The sequence below is a fragment of the Hyperoodon ampullatus genome (genome assembly GCF_949752795.1).
Source record: "Hyperoodon ampullatus genome assembly, chromosome: 3".
Lineage (NCBI taxonomy): Eukaryota > Metazoa > Chordata > Mammalia > Artiodactyla > Ziphiidae > Hyperoodon > Hyperoodon ampullatus.
In genome coordinates this window covers 18,342,186-18,364,629 of record NC_136916.1, presented here as the reverse complement: position 1 = coordinate 18,364,629, position 22,444 = coordinate 18,342,186, and the positions used below count along the sequence as shown (strand labels likewise).

At 42.9% G+C, this 22,444-nt stretch overlaps 1 protein-coding gene across 2 annotated transcripts in view; it reads left to right on the top strand.

Annotated features, from left to right (window-relative positions):
• CUL2 (cullin 2) overlaps nt 1-7,318 on the top strand; it is a gene marked incomplete at its 5' end in the record, with an annotated part of 64,847 nt that extends 57,529 nt beyond the window's left edge. For both annotated transcript variants that reach the window (XM_079700207.1, XM_079700206.1), the window contains 4 exons: nt 1,200-1,402; nt 3,514-3,615; nt 5,882-5,998; nt 6,744-7,318. In XM_079700207.1, the coding sequence (XP_079556333.1) occupies nt 1,200-1,402; nt 3,514-3,615; nt 5,882-5,998; nt 6,744-6,875 (554 nt within the window). In that variant the 3' untranslated portion in view covers nt 6,876-7,318. The remainder of the gene's footprint in view (nt 1-1,199; nt 1,403-3,513; nt 3,616-5,881; nt 5,999-6,743) is intronic.
• Nucleotides 7,319-22,444: the final 15,126 nt, after the last annotated feature.

The following is a 22,444-nucleotide window of genomic DNA, read 5'->3' as shown; positions in this document are numbered from 1 at the left end:
TTCCTATCCAAATAATTTTGAAAAATATTTCTGAATACCAGTTTTTAAAAAAATAAGTCGAGGCATAATGCAAGTTAGAATAGGCATCTGTGTGGTCATAGTAAGCTGGAGAATTGACTTATATCCTTTAAAGTCTTTAATTACATAATGAATTAAATATATATTATTAAATAATAAAAGAAGCACACAATCTTGATCAGAGTTACTAATTACCACTAACAGGGAGAATGCAGCCTCTGGGGTAAGTTCATGTAAAATACAGCTTCCTTGAGTGAAAATACAGAGCCCTAAAACCAGATCTCATGCTGATATAGTTTATAATTCATTAACAGTCAAATAATGCAGGATGTGTGTGTGTGCTTGTGTAGGAGAGAGAGAGAAATAACAATCACTAAACCACAACTTTATTCTTTAGGAAGCAGTTCTTTGACTTGCATTAACTGTTTTTACATGTTGCAAGTGCATAACTGTTTGACACACTGTTTGTTAACAAGCTCTTCAGTGTGCTGCCCCCTGGGATGGGTAGAACTGTAGTTGGCCTAAGTCTGATGTATCTTTCTAGCTCTCAGGGTAGTGCAGGGTCCAGAACATCGTTACTCCATCAACTATTTCAACAAAATAATGCATCTGCCTGTTCGTCTCTCTTCCCATTTGTGTTTGTTCCTAGAAAATTACTGGGGAAAAAAACATTATTTATGAAACAAAATAGCATTGTTATATTTTGGCAGAAATTACGGTTTAGACACTTTAGTACAGGTGTCCTCCTGTATGCTTGCACCTTCGCTGGGGTAGACCAGATACACATGTAGGAGGCAGTTGCTGGTAGCAGGCTGTCATGCTCTTCCTTTGTCTGTCTGTTTCTCCTCCTACCTCCACCTCCTCTTACTTTTTTTCTGCCCAAGTCTTAGCCTTCCTATTACTATTTAAAGACATTGTTTGAGCTTACTGGTAATGTTATGATAGCTTAACCATGATTTATACTACATACTCAAAACTAAGAGCTGTCCCCTCCATCCCCCCTACCCCTGCAAACAGATGATTACATTGCTGGGAGGAATAGCTTTGCAACAATTTAACCAAGAGTCCTTGGTTCACTCTTTCAGTAGAAAATATCTGAAATAAACAATTATTACTGAGGTAATTTTGGAATGCTTCATTTGAATGATGAGTTTATTGTCACAATTTTGTTTTAATTGTAGGTGAAGTTAAAATGAACTATTTGGGCAAACCATACGTAGCTATGGTCACAACATACCAAATGGCGGTTCTTCTTGCCTTTAACAACAGTGAAACCGTCAGCTATAAAGAACTTCAAGACAGCACTCAGATGAACGAAAAGGAACTGACAAAAACAATCAAATCATTACTCGATGTGAAAATGATTAACCATGATTCAGAAAAGGTATGGGGTAATAGTTCAAGGAATTTAAGCATTATAAATATTAAAGCTTTTTCATGGGATGTTTGCAGTTTTAAAAGTAAGGTTATAATTGTTAATGCCCTTTGTTCTTTGAGAAGCACTCGAATCAGCTCCATTACTTCAGGCTCCTTACGGCCAAGAACTTGAGGCGTCACAGAGAAGGCTGTCTAAGTTGGTACTCGTGTGCCCTTTATAGATTGATTTTATTTGTCCTATACTGTGACAGTTTACTGAAAAATTATTAAAGAGTTGACAGCAGAAGGATTCTGGTTAATTGGGGTTTTAAAACTGTAGTCTGTCCTAAGTCTTGCTGGGGTTTTTTCCCCCATATGTTTAGTTAATATTTAATTACATGGTTCTGTGATAGGAAATGACAGCCTGTTGATGTCTATTTATACACATATTTAATATGTGTAACTCCATCTCAGGTGCTGTCACTCTCATGTCCCTGAATTTCAGGACTCAACTAACCCCCATATATATATATATTTTTTAAAATTAATTTGTTTATTTTTGGCTGCATTGGGTCTTCATTGCTACGTGTGGGCTTTCTCTATTTGTGGTGAGCAGGGGCTACTCTTCGTTGAGATGCGGGGGCTTCTCATTGCAGTGGCTTCTCTTGTTGCAGAGCACGGGCTCTAGGTGCGCAGGCTTCAATAGTTGTGGCGCACGGGCTTAGTTGCTCCGCGGCATATGGGATCCTCCCGGACCGGGGCACGAACCCGTGTCCCCTGCATTGGCAGGCGGACTCTCAACCACTGTGCCACCAGGGAAGCCCCATATGTTTTTAGTATCTGTCCTGAGAATTAGCAAGCTGATAGTATATTCCTTTTTTTATTTATAACTTTTTTTTTCTAGTAACATGTTTTTGTTTTTAAAGTATGTCTTGGATATTTAAATGGTTAAAAAAGCAACAGATATGGGTTAAATCTCCTGCTTCAGATTATTGTGCCCATAAGAAAAAAGTCTTGTAAATGTTGCTTCGTTTTAATTTTGGTTCATGGCCTACGACTTCTCTCATGAGTTCATTTTGCTAATGATGACTTTTGGAGCCTATAATTGAACAGCTCTAAATGGCATATATGCTGAAATTCAAATCAAGCTTTTCTTAATTTTGAGAAACGATTAATTTTTCTGACTTCAGAAACTTAACAGAATATTAAGTTCTTAATATTAAGGTTTTAATTAAGGCAATTAATTATAAGTAAAAGTTTTTAAGTTTAAAATTTTAAGTTTAAATTTTTAAGCTTAAGTGCTTAAAAAGTTAAGTATTTTTCTAAAGCATGTTATTTTTACTGCCCAGAAATGTACAAAATAAATATTGATAGGTTGTTTTCACATTAAATTTTAATTATGAAGCTGGCATTCTTTAATAGAGTTTCTTTGGTTATTATTGAGAAAGTGCCATCTGCCAAGTGCTTCGTGGTCCTGCTGGCGGACAGTTTCCACTGTATGACATGCGTGGCTTTCTTAAGCCCAATAGAGCTTAAGAGCCAAAAATTGGCTTAACAACTTCCACTTGAGAAAAGTCCACTCGCTTCTGGCCGAGTGAATAAAACGGGCGTTGAGGGGTGATGTCAGAATCACACCGGGGTGGCGAGGAAGTGATGCTTGTGTGCCATTGGAACCAGCTGGCTTCTCTAGTCAGGTTATTTTAATGGTATTTTGTTACTGCAGCATTCAAAAAAAATTTTTTTTTGGTTGTTTGGTTTTTCAAAATGTGATGGAAAAATTATGAGCCTCGCTATTTCATAAAAATTAAAATGTTAAATTCTGTTTAAGCCAATGAGCTTGACTCTCGTCAGATTTATCTGGTGGTAATGTATTAAACAGTTGGGCCAGAAAATAGCTTTATTCTAAATCTAAGCTGATTAAAATTCTATCAAGCATAAATTAGGAAAGAATTGTTTTTTCCTTCATTGTTTGACAGAAGACAATTATTTTTCTCTTAAATAATATTTATAATGGAAAAGATTACAAGAGTTGAGTCTTTTTTCCTTGGTCATTATTTAATTTCACGGCATATTATTTGCAGCAATTGTTATTTAGTGATTTTATTTTTATAAATGTAAATGAATTATTTTTAATTGTAGGAAGACATTGATGCAGAATCTTCATTTTCATTAAATATGAACTTTAGCAGTAAAAGAACAAAATTTAAAATTACTACATCAATGCAGAAAGACACACCACAGGTAAGTGCTTTCTAACGTCATTTCTTTTGGAAATATTTAAGCATTGGACTTTACAAGTGGTAACATTGAGACCAATGCAGAACTTTTCATATCAAAATTATGATACATCTTCTCTGGTTTATTTTTTGCATTGACTAACCTTATAAACAGTATTTTAGATTTTAAAAACAGTAGTATAATGAGTATCTTAGGAAAAAGCTGTCGTAGTTTAGTCATATTTGCTCTTTTGTTTTCGTTTTTTTCTCCCAGTTTTAATAATTGTCACACAGCACAGTATAAGTTTAAGCAGTACAGCATAATGATTTGACTTACCTACATCATGAAATGATTATCACAGTAAGTTTAGTGAACATCCATCATCTCATATAGATACAAAATTAAATAAATAGGAAAAAAACTTTTCCTTGTGATGAGAACTTGTAGGATTTCCTCTCAACAGCTTTCATAGATAACACAGAGCAGCGTTAATTGTATTTATCATGTTTACATTCCATCTCTAATCATCATTTATCTTATAATTGAGAGTTTGTACCTTCTGACCCCCTTCATCCAATTTCCCCTCTCCCCACCCCCACCCCCTGCCTCTGGTAACCACAAATCTGATCTCTTTTTCTGTGAGTTTGTTTGTTTTTGAAGTATTAATTGACACTGTGTTAGTTCCTGTTACACAACATAGTGATTCAATATTTCTGTACATTTCAAAATGATCACCATGACCGGTCTAGTTACAATGTGTCATCATACAAAGATATTACATACATTACCCCACACTGTACATTCCATACCCATGACTCATTTATTTTGCCACTGGAAGTTTATACCTCTTCATCTCCCTCACCTATTTTTCTCTTCCCCTCATCTCCCTTCCTTCTGGCAACCACCTGTTTATTCTCTGTATCTGTAATTCTGTTTCTGTTTTGCTGTGTTCGTTCATTTGTTTTGTTTTTTAGATTTCACATATATGTGAAATCATACAGTATATGTCTTTGTGTGACTTATTTCACTCAGCATAATACCCTCTAGGTCCATCTATGTTGTCGCAAATGGCAAGATGTCATTCTTTTTTTATGGCTGAGTAATATACCATTGTGTATATATATCACATCTTCTTTATCCATTCATCTATTGATGGGCCTTAGGTTGCTTCCATATCTTTGCTATTGTAAATAATGCCACAATGAACATAGTCATATTTGCTCTTAAACTGTATTAAAATATATGGATTTGTTTTGTATTTCCAAAAATTTCTACCTTGAATAGTAATATAATCTCATATTTTTCATTTGTAAAACAAGGGAAGGTTTTACAACACATTTTTCAAAGAAAAGTTGTAGAAAATGCTTCTCAAACTTTCCTGTGCAAATGAACCACATGGGGATGGTGTTAAAATTCAAATTGTGAGCTTGTTAGTCTGGAGTGGGGTCCGACCCCAGGTGAGCCAGTTTGCACAGTGAACATCTGCTGTTGCTTGTTTTACCTCAGCAGCAGTTGTTCTGGGGCAGCCTATTCATATCACTGAAGTTTCCTGATTGCCTCCTATGCGCCACCCTGACCTTGGGCCCGGGGCAGGATGTGAAGGTATCAGAGATGCCAGGCCAGGGACTTACTCCCCCATGGGAGACAATTATTAATCAATTGCTGTTAAATTTGAACGCTAAAATGTTCAAGATCTCATTTTCCTGTAGGCTAATGATAATAATTTGTAATATGGATTGTATTTTCTCTTTTAAAAGCTGTTATGAGATCCCTACTGATGTGGCATTGCCTGCTTGTGCCTCTCCTGCACTGTCTTTCCTTGAGCTCCATGCAGAGAGGCCCTTCTGGCCCATCCTTGCTGGCTTCTCTGCTGGAGTCAAATGGAGCCCTTCACAGCTCTTGCCCTTGAAGCCTGCTCCAGTGTGCACTTGGAGCCAGTTACTAAAGTCTACAAGCTTTGTGGTATAAGTTTTTACTCATTGATAGGACAGCGGTCTTGAAAACTATTACTCTGTGTCACTTAAGTTCTCCTTTATTGACTACTTACACTGAGTACAATTTACAATAGTGTTCCTTTAAAAAAAAATAACCTTCCAACTTTAAGTTAAGAAATTATACATAACTCACTGTAAATATTCTTTTGGTAATGGTTATGTTATATTGGGCACATAATCATATAATTTGATTCTCTGTATTGATTGGAGATTTATTTAAACTCACAAACAAAATGAGTTAAAAACAAGTGCAGTGACGTAATGTCTCATTGGCTCTTTTTGTCCTTGTAAAATAGGAAATGGAGCAGACAAGAAGTGCTGTAGATGAAGATCGGAAAATGTACCTCCAAGCTGCTATAGTTCGTATCATGAAAGCACGAAAAGTACTTCGGCATAACGCCCTCATTCAGGAGGTAAAAGGGGGAAAAGTCCTCAAGACTTCTTGGGGCAGAGGGTATTAGGATTAGGAATGTTTCTTTGTGAAGATGTTACAGAAATAATACAACTCCCAAATAACATAAAGAAATGCTTCCTTACTTAATGAGAACAGTACTCACTTAAAATTTCAGTATTAAATTCATGTTTGAATTTAGAGGTCTAAGCCTCACCGATTCAGTCTTGTGTCCAGTTATTGAAGGACGTGGACCACATCACACACTCACTCGTTCCATGAATACACGAGCATCTACCATGTGTGGAGCACTGAGCAGCTCAGGGTGTGGCTCCTGCCGTTTTGGAGTTCAGTCTAGTAGGGAAGAAACGCGTTATTGAAATAATACGGGAGTAAATATAAAATTACACTCACATGCAACAAAGAAAAGGTATATGGTAGCATGAGAATGTGTATAAGGGTCTTGACTTGGGGGTGTGGCGGAAAGCTTTCCTGAGCAGGTGTTACTTCAACTAAGAGCTGAAAGTTGAGTAGGGGTTAAGTGGAAGCTTGAGGGGTGTATATGAGTAGTTAGATAGATGAATTAGTTTATGGTTTAATTTAGTTATATATGACTATTATTAGATTTTGCTGTATCCGTGTTCTTCACAGTTTTTATCCCTTCACAACATAAAGGTTGGGCTTTTTCCTTAGTTTGCATAAAAAGTTATTTGCTCCAGTGCCCTCCTGGTGAGAAGAACACTGAAACATCCATGTCTCTCCCACAGGTGATTAGCCAGTCAAGAGCTCGGTTTAACCCTAGTATCAGCATGATTAAGAAGTGTATTGAAGTTCTGATAGACAAACAGTACATCGAACGCAGCCAGGCGTCAGCAGATGAGTACAGCTACGTAGCGTGACGCGCGCTCCCCCAGTGTGGATGTGAGAAGGTCATTGCCATCGCCATCCGGTGTGTCCTGTGGGAGAAAGCAGGCCTGTGCCTCCATAATTTGGCCATTTGGCAGCCCCTGTTTCTCTGCTGTTTACAACATCACCAGTGCCACGTCATGAGCGTCAGAGAAAATGCCTAGAGATATTTCAAGCTCATGTCATTATGACATTTCTTAAAACTTTATTAAAAAAGAATGAATGAAGTATTGCTGAAATGTGGGAATTTGGCTGGGTACCATGCTTTTTCTCCCCTTCACGTTTGCAGTTGATGTTTTTTTTTTTTTTTTAATGTATCTTAAAGGACATAAGATAAAAAACTTAAATATTGTAATATGACAGATAACCTAATAATTGTATCTACATTAAAATGACAGACATGATATTGCTGCTTGTCAAATAAAAAAATAAAGAAATAGAATGCCTTTTTTATGTGGATGGAATATCACAAAATAATACATATATATGTCCGTGAGTTTTCAAAGCAGCTCATGCAGCTTTAGTTGCATTTGTATCTGAACAGTGTAATTCACTTATACTCCTATTTAAATCCTACACGAAAAACGTCTAGATTGTTGTTTTTGAATGCATAAAGATGCATTCAGCATAAAGAATGTTTTATTTTTATGGATTAGAACTACATTGGATTTGAGCGTTTTGAATAGTGAGGATTTAATTCCATCAAGAGTTTCTGGTGGTGTCCTGCTGCAGCTCAGAACCAAAAGTGAGGGGAATGTGTGTGACCTCACATCTGGCTCAGAAAGAGCTGTCATTCAAAGGCTGTCTTACTTCTGTTTCCACAGTATGTCAGTTCTAATGTAGACTAATGCCCCGCCTCTGCTGCTTCCCTTATTCCTTCCTGTGGGTTGTAAGTGATCTTGTGTTCCCGGTGTATTCCTCCCATCCTCCTGCCTGCCTGTTACCCTTCCACCCCCTACCACGTTCACACCAGAGTCACTCTCTGACGTCACAGGTGTTCTTAGCAGTGCATAACCTAAATACCTTTCTTTTTTTTTGTTTTTTAATCTGTGTGATGCGTTACACCAGCTGCCACTTGCATAGACATGAAAGTCCATTATTTTGTTTATTATATATATCAACAGCACCATTAGAATGCTCTGGTCTATTTTCATATTTATTATCTATCTACCCTTCCCCCACCACAACACACACATACAATTTTTTTTAAGCTGGGATATTTTAAAGTGTATCCTACATGAATCATTTCACTTACAATACTTCAGTTTATGTCTCTAACAGAAAAGGCCTTTAAAAAAAAACACAACCACAGTTACTTTATTACACTTAACAAATAAACAATAACGTCATATCATTTAATATAGGGTCCATATACAAATTTCTCTTATTGTTGCAAAAATGGCTTTTTCAGTTGGTTTGTTTGATTGCACTTTTTCTAACTCATGTTTCTTAAGTGTTTAAAAAATCTACTGAGCTTTTAATGACTTCTATACTGTATTTCTCATTTTCCCTTTTTTCCCCCAGAGAGAAAATAATGGCAAACCGTATAATATTGTACGTCCACTGTCAAAAAAACAAACCTTTGTTTTGATAACTTGTTGATAAAGTTTTCCAAATTGATTCCTTTTTTTCTTAAATATTTATAAATGTTAAATTAAGTCTTATCCTGATATCTAATTGTCAAGAAAATATATTGAAAAATGGACAAAATACTTGTGCTGAGGTCGACGGAAATGACTGATAGGAGTTGTTGTCCCACCCTTTCCCCCATTGCACCTGAAAGGAGACATGTTGGAGACACGCTTGTCCTGTGCTTCACCGAGCCACCTCCCGAGAGGGGGCGGTGAGTAGGATGGGTTTAGCGCACTTTCTCGCGGGGAGCAGGAGCTTGGGAAGAGCTGAGGCTGTCGGGTGGGGTCAGGCAGTGGACGTCACGGCGCCAAACCTTGGCACACAGCTCTGTGCGTGGTGCCCGGTGCCGTGGGCAGTAGGGGTCGGAGCGACAGAAGGGCAAGGCGAGGGAGGAGAGGAACGGCTGTCGACGCTGTAGTTTGAAAACGAAAGGAATGTGACCAAAACTTTCAGGAGCTAAAAAAGAAATCCTGAAGACTGAGGTGGTTAACATGTGAGCCAGGGATGTATTTTACAACCAAACAATGTGCAGCTCTTGTCAACACTTTGCTCTTTCCCTTCGAAACCAGATATTTTCATTGCTGCTGGAGGTGCAGGTTTATTCTAGGGTTTGCTCCAATACTTTACGACAATTGCCTTAATATAAACAAAAGGATAGACACTCTGGGGTTTGTGTTTTACTTTATAACTTACGATCTTGATAGGATTTTATAACCTGTGTATGCTATAATGCTATAACATTCCTGTTAATTGTTTTTAAACCCTTATTGAAGGCAGACTGTGGCCGGTGCTTCCACATCTTGTTTGATCTTCAGACAATCCTGTTAAATAGGCAGCGTTCCTCTCTTTTCACAGGTGAGGAAACTAAATGTAGAGTGTTTTCCAGGAGTCATTGCCAGAAACTGCAGAACCTGAATTTAAAACCCAGGCAGGGGCTTCCCTGGTGGCGCAGTGGTTGAGTCCAACTGCCGATGCAGGGGACACGGGTTCGTGCCCCAGTCCGGGAAGATCCTACATGCCGCAGAGCGGCTGGGCCCGTGAGCCATGACCGCTGAGCCTACGCATCCGGAGCCTGTGCTCCGCAACGGGAGAGGTCACAACAGTGGGAGGCCCGCGTACCACAAAAAAAACAAAACAAAACCCAGGCAGGACTGTGGACCTAATAAATACAGTCTATTTATATAGAGTAGCCTGTGAATTAGATGGAAATAACTTCATGTTATACATGAAGAATAGTCTTTCCTGACTTTTCAGAATAAAAGTTTGTGTCTAGTTAATTTGTGATATAATAAACACTTTCTATTTTAGTTTCTTAAGGTACTTATTTAAGCTGTAAATATACATGGTTAAGTGACTTGGCTCAAAACTGATTCATGGCAGAGAGTACTTGTGAATTTAATATTTTACATTCACATGCACAAGTATAGAACATTTATTTCAAGTGCATATGTTAAATGCAAGCCTGTTTTCAATCAGAAGTTTTTGAGCTCTATGGCAGCAGTGGGTAATTTATTGAGTTCTTAATTTTTGGTCCCTAGGACAGATTCTTGGTTGAGCAAGGTCAGAGTAAAGATGTGAGCTTTTAAAATAGTACTCCTAAGGGCAGTTGTAAATGCGCCGTAGCTAAATGAGTGGAAATTAATACTGAAAGGCTCACTGGTTGAGGATTGGTATGTTCATGGAGCATGCCTTAGGCTGAAGCAATTAAATCAGGCAATCCTAGGTGAGACATAAGCCCCATTGGTTGGAGTTCGTTAAAGGTGGGCTTCACTGATGGGCAGGAATGATTTTGACTTGCTGTGGCTGTGCCCCCTGGGAAATAAAAGGTTTTCCTCCCCAGCCTTCATCCAGTGTTCAGGCAGTCCCCCTTCCTTTGTCACCTAACAGCCATGCCCTGGGGCCAGGTCTTGTGTGGGTACCATTGCTGCAACCATCAGCAGCCAAGATGCGGTCTGTGCCCACGTGGAGCGTTTAGACTTGTGACAGTCGGACGTGAACATGCCATTCCAAGTGTAAGTGCTCGCGAAGGGAACTCCTGGCTCTCGGAGGAGGTCTCGTAAGAGAAGTTGAAAGACAGAAAAAGACAGGAGAGTGCAGGGGCAACAGCATGAATCCCGAGCGGATCCAGAATACCTGTGTGCCTGAGCGGCTGGTGTTTACATGGGTGAACTCCATTTGCGTGAAAAGAAAAAAGATGATGGTCATGTTTTCTTAGGTGGTGGGTGCATGAATATTCCTTTAATTATGGTGTGTAGTGTGTATATTTCTATTTTTGGTGTTCGTGAACTGTTTCAGAGTATTTGCAAAGTTCAGTGGGAAATGGCTACGCTGCTTTCGTGTGCAGAATGGACTCTGGAGGGAGGGCGAAGTCAGTCGTGTGAACGCAGGAGGCCTGGGCAGGAGCGGCAGTTAGGAGAGGAGCAGTGGCGCCCTCTAGAGGGGGCAGTGGATAGAGCTGACCCCACTTCCCAGTGAGTTGGGTGAGCGAGAAGGGTGAGTGAGATGACCCCAGACTCTTTCTTGGCTGTCACAGTGATGCCATCCAGTGAGATGGGGGACCCGGACGGGGCCAGGGTGGAGAAGGAGCGGATGAGCTCGGTTCCAGGCACCTCGCACGCGACGTGCCTGTCGTGCCTGTGAGATAACCCAGTGGAGCTGGCGGTTGTTGAACGGGCCTGGTGCTCCACCTTGTAGATGCTCTGAACCTGAACCTCAGAATCCAATCGTGGAGGCCGCTTAATCCATTCTCACTCCCCTGACTCTTTAGCCCTTGAATTAATGTCCAGGATAAATGCAACTAGAGAGTAACAGACATGTACTACCACACGAATGAACAGGGATGAGAATATCTAGTTGTTTATACACGCTCTAGGGTTTGTCTTCCTAGAACTTCTGACGGTGGTCTTCGTCACCCTACTTGGAGGCGAGGACACGTTTGCAGAAGTAGCAACATTGAGCCATAAGTCAAAGTGCCATATGATTATTTCTTCTGTTCACAATCTTTGTTAGTGTTAGGCAGTTACCTAGAAGGAGGAATATCCCCGGGTTTTGCATTCTCCCGACAACTTGAACGGTACTGTTTTTCAGCAGAAGGAAGAAACCTTTGAGAACCAACTTGTGGAAAAGAACTTGAATAAGAAAGGCAGGGTGTTTTCAGTTTGCGTTTATTGTTTTCTTTTTTCTCCCTTGTTTACTATTTCTAGTTACAGTAATTGAAGCACTGCAGCCTGTGTTGCGGTTCCCAGCCCTGGGGAGAGGGGTAAAGCGAGTGGGTTGCTAATCCTCTGTGGCCAGATCAGTAGTTTCCGTGGAAGAACTTTGGTGTCGCAGGAAAACGATGGAAATGTTCTGTGACTTTTATAACTGCCCTGTTTAGGTATCATTACAGGGTGGTACTGCCCCAGCACAGCACTTGATCCTATGCGGAGAGCCTGACCTTCTCAGAGTGGGTGGGTTTCATTAGTTTGTCTTCTGGGGTAGAAAGGATAGACACAGAGAAGCAAAGATCTACTTTTAGCAGAAATAAGCTGGTTTAACATAAACTGTACCTAACATGTGTCTCAAGGAGGTCGCTGATGCAACGGAAGTACTCTGACAAAGGAAAAGCTGAATGCTGAATAGAAAAAAAAAAAAAAAAGCCGTTTTAGCATTTTAGTCATATACTGCTGAGGTGACTAAATTCAGATCAATGCCGTGCATGGAGGAAATTTCTGAGACGCCTTGTTCAGACAGTACGTTTAAAACTAACCATCTCTCGATGGTGGCAGCCAAGGAAGATGTGGCTCTCCAGCCACCTGTAGAAATGGTAAACTGGAAATGCGTGGTGTAGGAAGGGACGGGGAAGGGGGGTGAGAAAGGAGTGGGGATGCCGTTGCTGCTTATACACCACCTGCTCCACCTGGGTTGGGGCCACCCCGGGCACTGCTCCACAAAGCAGGGCCAGAGGCACTCAGGCTGAGGAAGAGGTGTCCACAGCCTGACCCCGCCTTCTCTGCCCTCTTCCACGCTGGCATCGGCCCGTGTCCAAACAGAGAGAGCCGGTTTGCATTCCTTCACGAGGCCAGCCTTGATCTGGAAAAGTCAATCAGGCTCACGGCTGACCCAGTCATTTATTTTTATTTATTTATTTATTTATTTTAAACATTGAAGGTTTTGTTTTTATTTTTGGCTGTGTTGGATCTTCGTTTCTCTGCGAGGGCTTTCTCCAGTTGTGGCGAGCAGGGGCCCCTCTTCATCACCGTGCGCGGGCCTCTCACTGTCGCGGCCTCTCTTGTTGCAGAGCACAGGCTCCAGGCGTGCAGGCTCAGTCGTTGTGGCTCACGGGCCTAGTTGTTCCGCGGCATGTGGGATCTTCCCAGACCAGGGCTCGAACCCATGTCCCCTTCATTGGCAGTCAGATTCTCAACCACTGCGCCACCAGGGAAGACCCTGACCCAGTCATTTAAATCCCAGCTGACTCGATCCAAAAGCTCTGGCACCAGTTGGAGTTCCCAAAAGTGACCAATCTGGGATTCTCCGGGAAGCAGAGCTAAAGGACCAGGCAGCTAGCTAATGCATCTTTGCCCCTGCCAGACCATCAGTCCCCCCAGGGGTGACTCATAAAGGGGCAAGGATGGGGCCAACTCAGGGAGCTCAGGGGGCTCAGTGGAGCACTGTGCTGTGGTTTCTGAAAAAACACTTGAGAGATGCGAGGTGTGATGTGAACTCACAGGATTAGGGTCAGTCTTCTTCTGCCTGAAGGGCTTACTTCGTTAACTGTTTTGCAGTGGGTGTGTATGTTCATTTTAATGAGACTCGTCTAATACCCTGTATTTAGTTACATATTGATTGTCGTTTGCTCTCAATTACTGCCCCAGGTTGGATAGTGTTCCCCCGAAACTGCATGTCCACCCAGAACCTGTGAATGTGACCTTATTTGGAAATAGGGTCTTTGCAGTTGTAATAAGGTGAGGTCACACTGGGTTGGTGTGGGCCCTGGTACAGTGACAGAGTCCTTATAAGAAAAGGGAGATTTGGACACAGACACACAGAAGAGACAGCCACGTGAAGTTGGAGGCAGAGATTGGAGTGATGTAGCCACAAGCATCAGAAATAACCAGTAGAGACCAGGAAGAGGCAAGGAAGGGTCCTCTGGAGCCTTCAGAGAGAGGCCAACTCTGCCGACACCTTGGGTTTGGGCTATTAGCCTCCAGAACTGTGAGAGAATAAATTTTGCTATTTTAAGCCACCAGGTTTATGGTACTTTTTATGGCAATCCTAGAAAACGTATACAGTTCCCTTTATATGCTTTTAAAATGGGTGTGCTTAAATTTTTGTGGGTTTTTATATTTTAAGTATTTTATACTTTAATTAGGAGATTACACTTCGGTATAAAAATCAACTAAATACAGATTTTTCTGATTTTTCCTTAAAAAGACATTGAGAAATAGCTCCCAAAGAATCACCGTTTACCAGATGAAGAATATATAGACTAACAAGTCAGATGCCCACCTTGCATGTATGATTGGTTAGCGTATTTGGAGAGAGAAGATTGTCCTTAAATCCTATTCAGTCCACCAGAGACGGCTTTGCACCCTGGACAGAGCTTTTGCTTCTATTTCTGCTGTATCTTCCTGCAAGTGCTCACCACCAATCCCACACGTACCAGGAGAACATGGGGAAGGCTCGGAGCAACCCAAGTCTGCGGTCAGAACTATTCAAGAAGACCTGTGCTAATGGTGAGTATGTAGCATCTTGTCTGCATGTAAAGTATGAAATGTGTGATAAGGAAACTCACAAAGAAGAAACGCTCTGGTCAGATCCCAGCATCTGGATCAGCAGATTACTAGTTATCTGCTGAAAAAAGCAAGCAGTTTTCCAGTAAGCAGTCTTCTTGCTGGTTCTTCCTCTTCTCCCCAGTCTCTTAATGTACAAGTGTCTCAGACTTTCTTTTCTCTATCAACTCTGGTGATCTCAGCCAGTGCAATGGCTTAAATGCCAACAGCATCCAAAATCATAACATCGAGTCCAGGACTCTCTCCCACACTCCAGTGGCCAACTCAGTCTCCATACCTGGATGGCCAGTGGGCGTCTCTGACTGAGCACATCCACAGCTGAATTCCCAGGCCTCTTCCAGCTGCCCCGCACGTGTGCTCCTTACAACCTTGCCTGGCTTAGTTGATGGCAACTCCTTCCTTCCAGTTTCTCAGGCCAAAACCTTGGAGGTTTCTTTACTCACCTCTTCTTTCACAGCCCACATGTTGGCTCTGCTTTCAGAACCTATTCAGAGTCTGGCAGGCGGGTTGCCTGAGACAAGGACGGGATGCAGCAGGGACGCAGCAGGCTGTAGCTGCAGTCTGCACCCCGAGATGGCTGCAGGCTGAGGATGAGCGAACGCTGCCATCAGGAAAGGTGTCGGCGGACATCAGGGCCTGGCCACCGAGCCTGGACCGTGCAAGCCGAGGACAGGGTTTCCATAGCAGGGATCTGAGCACGGGGCAGGCGGAGAACCCATGTCCACCCCCTGCCGAGAGGTAATTCTTTACAATTTCCTTCCTTAACCCAAGAGGAGCCTGAGAGTCTCAGAAACAGGAGGACGTTCCCGCAGCAGACGTGGACACCAGACAGGCCCGAGCCAGCAGTGTGGACCAGATCCCTCTTGTACTACCGCAGGGACTGCTCTGGAGGCTGGAACAAGGCTGCGCCTGCAAAGGAGGTCAAGAGGCCCCGGTTTGGAGAGACTTTGAGAGAGCGGGTGGAGGAAGAGGTTGCCATGGGGGCCCGTTTCTGAAACATTCGATTCCAGCAAGGAGGCCAGACAGTGTGCATGGTGAGGGCCAGGGACAGCAGTTTCCAGGCCTTGTGTCTCAGGGGCCTCAGTGGGATCCACGGTTGGAGCTGGATCAGGCCCTAAGGGCCAAGTGGGTAAACTTCTCACCCTGTAAGCCTGAAGGGCATCACCATGTCCTCAGGTGGCCTCTCCCATCAGCCCCTGCTTTCCTGGCTCCCGGCTTCCCAAGTCTCCCCAACTGCACACACTGCACTCCATCCCCAGGCCGCACGCGCTCTGCCGGACCCTCCCGGGGCCAGCTGGCCATGGGCCCCGCGAAGCAGCCTCACACCACGGCTCCTTTTGCTTCTTCTTTCTACCCTCGCATCTCATTCCACTGGCCAAGGCCTTCGGGCTGGGCTTTAACCAAGGGTGGGTCTGCTCCCTTCCCCCGAGCTGCTCCTAAGACTGGGCCTTGTCCAGAACCCAGGTGGTGATGTGGCCCTGCTGAGCCCCACTCCCACCCCAAGAGCTATTACGGTCCTTGGAGGAAGGACCTTCGAGATGCTGTCTCGCACCCCTGGCTGTGGGGCCTCTCCCGCCCAGGAACGCCTGGTCCTGGGACTGCCCGGAGGGTGCTGAGTCCCCTGCATTCTCTCACCCTGGGCTTGGGGTGCCTGGAAGCCATTGCCGTGTCGGTTTTCTGTCCCCTGGTGCACCACTCTCCACAGGTTTCTCCCCTATCGAGCTTGCTTCTTTGTGCCTCATGCCCAAGCCCCCCTCTTGGTTCCAGCTTGGTTCTCTGGAGCAGCAGAGGACACAAGTAATCCCCTGCTGCGCGGGAACTTTTCACAACTTCCCTGCTGCAAGCTAAGCACCCTCACTTATGCTGGTCTCCATACCGAGCTCCATGATGGCGTGCACTTTGCTGGGAGGCACCACCCGCGGGGACCAGACTAAGTGTTCAAGTGCTCAGAGCTGAGGAGGCTCACCACCTGCCTCTGAGGACTTGGGACGAAGCAGGAGTCTACGTAAGACAAAGGTTTGCTTTTGAGTCCAGGCCCTAGTTACGTTTTTGGTGTAAATGCAATTCCTTTACGCTCAGCAGCAACACCCAGGGAGGCCCCTCGATTCTCAGCTCAAGTCCATGTTCTCGGTGCTCCCATAGACCAAGTGAGGGGATCCTCCAGGCTCTCTGGAGGGACAAGAAAGGCTACCTGCTCTTTTTCTGGAGGGAAGAGTACTGAGGGCATCTTCCCTGACCCTGGGCTGCAATTGCTGGGGCAACAAGAAAGTGGTCTGCGGAGGCAAGCTGCCTACAGGCCGCTGTGCTGCTGTGCGCCGAGGGGTCTGCGAAAACCTCAGGCCAAACCTCCTTCCAAACATGACCCTGACCTCAGTGGCTAAAATTCCTCTATTTGGGGCTCCTTTGGGTTTGGTTGTGCAAACTGGTGTTCTGGGTGGGCTCCCAGGTTTCGAACGCCTCTGCTTTTCCACCAGACAAACCAGCAAGAGGCCTTTCTCTCTGTGCAAAGGGGTTGGGTCACAGGTCTCGAGCTCTGGTTGGAAGGAGACAGTCGGAAGGGCCCTGGAAGTGGGAGGATCAGCCCAGGAGACTGGGAAAGGCAGGGCCATGGGGAGGAAGTGGGATTTGGAAGACGAATGTTTCCCGCTGTGCCCTCCTGGAGATCTCTCTCCCCCTCTGGTGGTGTGAGTTCTGGCAGATAGAGGGTTTCCTAGGAAGTAACATGGATGGCAGCACTTTGTCATGTTGTGACAACTGGTGTGTGTGTGTGTGTCCGTGTGCACACGTGTGTGCATGTGTATGTGTATGTACGTGTGTATGAGTGCATACACGCGTATAGATGCATGTCTGCATGTGTACACGTGTGTATGTGTATTGTGCGTGGGTGTTGTGCATGTGTATGTGTGCGCATGTGTGTGTGTGTGTGCATGCCTGCACGTGCACTGCAGGCTGCAGAAGCTGAAGCTCTGGGCCCTCACCTGTCAGGAGGCTGCTCTGTCTCCAGCCCAAGCTGAACTGCAGACATCTAAAAAAATAATAATTTTGCTAGCTGCCTGAAATGACCCTGACCAGGTTACGTAGTACCTCTTGCTGAAAAATGACTGGAGCATTGTCGTGAGGATGAAATGAGACAGCTTCTCTGAGTGCCATTCACTGGGCCTGACATATTAATTTAAGTGTTTGATAAATACTATGTGCCTGCCACCAGCACCAATAAGAACCAGTACTCTAAATGTTTCTCTCTTCTCTCTGCAGCCGAAGAATAAGTCCTTTCATGGGCGTCGTCATGGCTGCTTGCCCCTGGATGCCAACAGCAAGCTCACGGCAGGCTTTCTTTCCTAACTCCTTTCAGCCACCAACTCCCTTTCAGATGCAGCAGAAGCTGAGGCCAGCAGGCGGGTGAAGCTGGCAGGCCTCCTGCTTTGCCCCCAGCTTCCTTTCCTGGGCAGAAGGCGAGTGGGACCAGCAGAAGGGAGCCCTTGGCCATGACCAGAGCTCCGCATCTGGAGAGAGAGAGGAGCTGGGGAAGACCCGTGTGCTTAACCCGTCTCCCAGGCAGCGGTCCCCCAGCCCTGAGTCTGCGGAGGGTTCATTCTGCAGCAGGGGATCCCAGACAGCAGAGCTGCCCTGTTCCCTGTCAGCCTGCGGCTGCCATAGCACCTGACACAGGGCAGCCAACGGTGGACCTTTCACTACTCTTGGGATTGCAAAAGTGTCCCCTGAGTGGGTCTGGACCCCAAGAGTATATAGAGCCATGAGTGAGCAAAGGAAAGGAACAGCCCGCCAGAAGGGATCTGGCCTGTGGAAAAGTAAGAATCAGCAGAGACATTCAACCACTTGAAACAAAAGTAATAAAAAGTAAAATTGAAGAGAATTACGGCATAAAAATACTTTGTGGAAACAAGAAACATGACTCTTGCATTTAAAATTTCAATTGATGAATCGAAGTAGAGGACGGTTGAGACCTGAATTAGTGGCCCAGAAGATTCAGTGAAAAAAAAAGTCTCAAAATGTAGAACAGGGCTTCCCTGGTGGCGCAGTGGTTAAGAATCTACCTGCCAATGCAGGGGACACGGGTTTCGAGCCCTCGTCCGGGAAGATCCTACATGCCTTGGAGCAACGAAGCTTGTGCGCCACAACTACTGAGCCTGCGCTCTAGAGCCCGCAAGCCAAAAGTACTGAAGCCCGCGTGCCTAGAGCCCGTGCTCCGCAACAAGAGAAGCCACCGCAATGAGAAGCCCGCGCACCGCAACTAAGAGTAGCCCCCGTTCGCCGCAACTAGGGAAAGCCCATGCGCAGCAATGAAGACCCAACGCAGCCAAAAAATGTAGAACAAAATTACAAACAGATGGAAATATTAAAGGAAGAGATAACATACTTGAAAGTTAGATCCAGAAGACCTTACATGTGGATAGTAAAATTCCCAGAAAGGCAAAAGAACCAGGTAGAGGAGAAGCAATAATTAAAATAATAATAATAATAAATTCCTGTGTGCTAAAAAAAGACTTGAGTGCTCAAAGTGAATAAATTTACCAGATCCCAGTCTGGATTAATAAAACAGCCACTTAAGGAATATCCTAGTAAAATTTCTGAATTCCAAGAGAAAAGAGAAAAATCTTTCATACTCTGGACTAAAAGGAAAAGAATCAGCATGGCACTGGATTTGTCTTCTAGAACACTGAAAGCTAGAGATGGTGAAATAACATTTAAAACTACTGAGAGAAAAGCAGCCAAGATTACTGTACCACTATTATGGTAAAAGACAAATATTCAATATTATGCAAAGATTCAGAGAATAAATCATAATCTACTTCCATTTGATGAAAATATTATACTTGAGGACTCTAATCAAACTACAAATAAAGCAGAAAAAACCTGAAGGTTGGAGTGATGGGCAATGAGCTTTGCAGTGTGTGTGTTGTGATATATGTAAAATGATAGCGTGGTCAGGAATGTGTAACATAAGTGCTAGATAAGGATCTTGGAATAGAAACGATTCTACAAGCAAAACTGTAATAATAACCGGGAACTAAAAGCATTAAACTACCTGATCGTGCAGTGGCCCATGTGTTCCATCTGGGTCCAGGAACCTGCAGGGTAGTTGTAACGTTCTCAAGCTTCCTTCTTTTTTTTTTTTTTTTTTTGCGGTATGCAGGCCTCCCACTGCTGTGGCCTCTCCCGTTGCGGAGCACAGGCTCCGGACGCACAGGCTCAGCAGCCATGGCTCACGGGCCCAGCCGCTCCGCGGCATGTGGGATCTTCCCGGACTGGGGCATGAACCCGTGTCCCCTGCATCGGCAGGTGGACTCTCAACCACTGCACCACCAGGGAAGCCCTCAAGCTTCCTTCTTAATGAGGTAATGGAGTGCCATGGTGGAGAGACATTGTTTGCTCTGTGTTTTGTTTTTACATAGAGTGGTAGAGAAATACTTGTCCCTGTGTACCAGGTGTAGGATGGTATCCACTAGAAAAATGGAAAATTATGGTAGAACTTTGCATTTCTCAAGTCAGCTAAGGACTGACAAAAATGCACACCTGCTCCTTGCCTCATCTCCACTCCCCAGCCCCACATCCTGGAAGGTCTCCATTTCCTTGGCTAAGGATACAGAAACTTGAAGAGACCACACAGAACCAGAGAAGTTGTGTGTTTTGGTGTAGCTGGAATCCTGGATCTGAGAGGCTTAATTCTGTTATGCTTCACAGTCCTATATTTTTAGGACTTGCAATTCTGTTCAGGGAGAATTTATACAAACAACCCTAATACTTCCATTTCAGGAGTGAACACAAACATGCAGATCTGCTGGTTCTTGAGCCCAATTCAGAGCCGTCAAGGCCTCGTCTCTGGAGCTGGAGTGGGAGTCAGAGTCAGTGTCCAGGCACCCTGAGTGGCCCCTCGGCATCCATCTTTCCAGTAGGAAAGCAGCTTGCCTGTAAATCTCCTAACTAACAAGAAGGAAAAGGGAGACGGGAAGGAGAATGTGATCACATCAGCAAACTCAAGGAAAAGAGAAGAAACATCAGTATAAAATAAATAGTAAACAAAGTAGTACGTAAGTTTTAAAATCTATAATCTTTGTTACACTAAGTGTGCATAGGCTGAGTTCCCTATTATATTAAAAGACAGAAATCGTAACCTATATGTTGTTTATAAGAAGCACACAAACCAATCAAGATAGGATGAAAATGAAGGAATAGGCAAAGTGATCCAGGCAAATACAGGGAGGAAAAATCCCAGAAGTGGCAATATTAACCTTAGACAAAGTAGTGTTTAAGATTACTAATACAAAACAAAATAGAAAGAGGCCTTATAATGAAGGCAGACTTTATGAAAAAAATATAATCAGTATAAATCTGTATTCACCAAACAACATAGCAGCTAAACGTATAAAGCAAAAATGATTAGGAATGCAAAGAGAATGTTGTAAAAGTGTGATTGTAGTTGAAGATTTAAGAAATAAACTTCTTTTTAAGGAAATTTCCAAACATACATAGAAGAGGAGAGAATTACCCTATGTTATAAAAGTGTTATGACTCCTGTGTTTTCATCACCCAGCTTCAAAAATTATCAACATGGTGCCAATTATGATAGGAGATTTTAATGTATCAATCTCAGAATGGCCAACCTATTAGATAAAAAGTCATGTAAAAACAGAGAAATTGAACAAGATAATCAACAAATACAGTTTAATAGATACGCAGTTTTATATACAGAGAACTTTGCATTCAAGAAATACAGTAGTCCCCCTTTATCTGTCAGGGATACATTCCAAGACCCCCAGTGGATGTCTGAAACCATGGACAATGCCAAACCCTATATATGCTATGTTTTCTCCTATACATACATACATACCTATGATAAAGTTTAATTTATAAATTAGGCACAGTAAGAGATTAATAACAATAAGCAGCAGTAAAATAGAAAAATTATAACAATATACTATAATAAGAGTTATGTAAATGTGGTCCCTCATTCTCAAAATGCCTTACTGTACAAATTTAATGCCTTTTCCACATTAACTAAGCACTTATCACACACTGTGGCTGTAACTTTTGCAGTTTGAGTTTCAACAGCAAAACTAGCATGAATTTGTTTTTTCTTCTTCTCAATTTCATCGATAGAAGATTCATTATCTCAGCAACCTCAGCATATGATTTTATTTCCTCATTACATCAAGAACTTTTGCCTTTTCACTTACTGAAGCATTTGCAGCTTCTCTTTGGCATATTCGCATGGCCAGCCTCACTCCTCTTGCGTTTTGGGGTCAATATTAAGTAGAATAAGGGTTATTAGAATACAAACATTTTGATACCATGACAGTCAGTCTGATAATTGAGTCAGCCAATGACCAAGAAACAGACATTTCTCCAAAGAAGAAATACAAATGGTCAATAAGTGCATGAAAAACATGCCCAGTATCATTAGTCATTAGGGAAATGCAAATCAACCAACAAAAAGCTACCACTTCATACCCACTAGGATGGCTGTAAGAACTAGTGTGAGCAAAGATGTGGAGAAATGAGAATCCTTTGCTGGTGGGAAGATAATAAAATGGTGCAGCAGCTCTGGAAAATGTGTCAGTTCCTCAAAAATGTAAACATAAAATACGATGCAGCAATTCCCTCTTGGGTATATACTCAGCAGAGTTGAAAACTTATATTCATACAAAAAGTTGTATACAAGTATTTATAGTCACATTGTTCGTAATACCAAAAAATGGAGCAACAACCCAAATATCCATCATCTGAAGAATGGAAAAATAAAATGTAGTGTATCCATACAATGGAATGTCATTCAGCCACAAAAAGGGATGGAATTCTGATATATGCCACATACAACATGGATGAACCTTGAATACAGATGCTAAGTGAAAGAAGCCAGTCCTGTAAGACCACATAGTGTATGATTCCATTTATGTGAAATGTCCAGAATAGACAAATCCATAGAGACAGAAAGTAGATAAATTGTTGCTGTGGGCTGGGAAGAGGGGGATGTGGAGTGAATGCTACTGGCTATGGAGTTTCTTTTTGAAATGATAAAAATCTTCCATTCATAGGGGTGATATTTGCACAACATTGTGAATATATTATAAACCACTTAATTATATACTTTAAATGGTGAATTTTATGGTATGTGAACTATATATATCTCAGTAAAA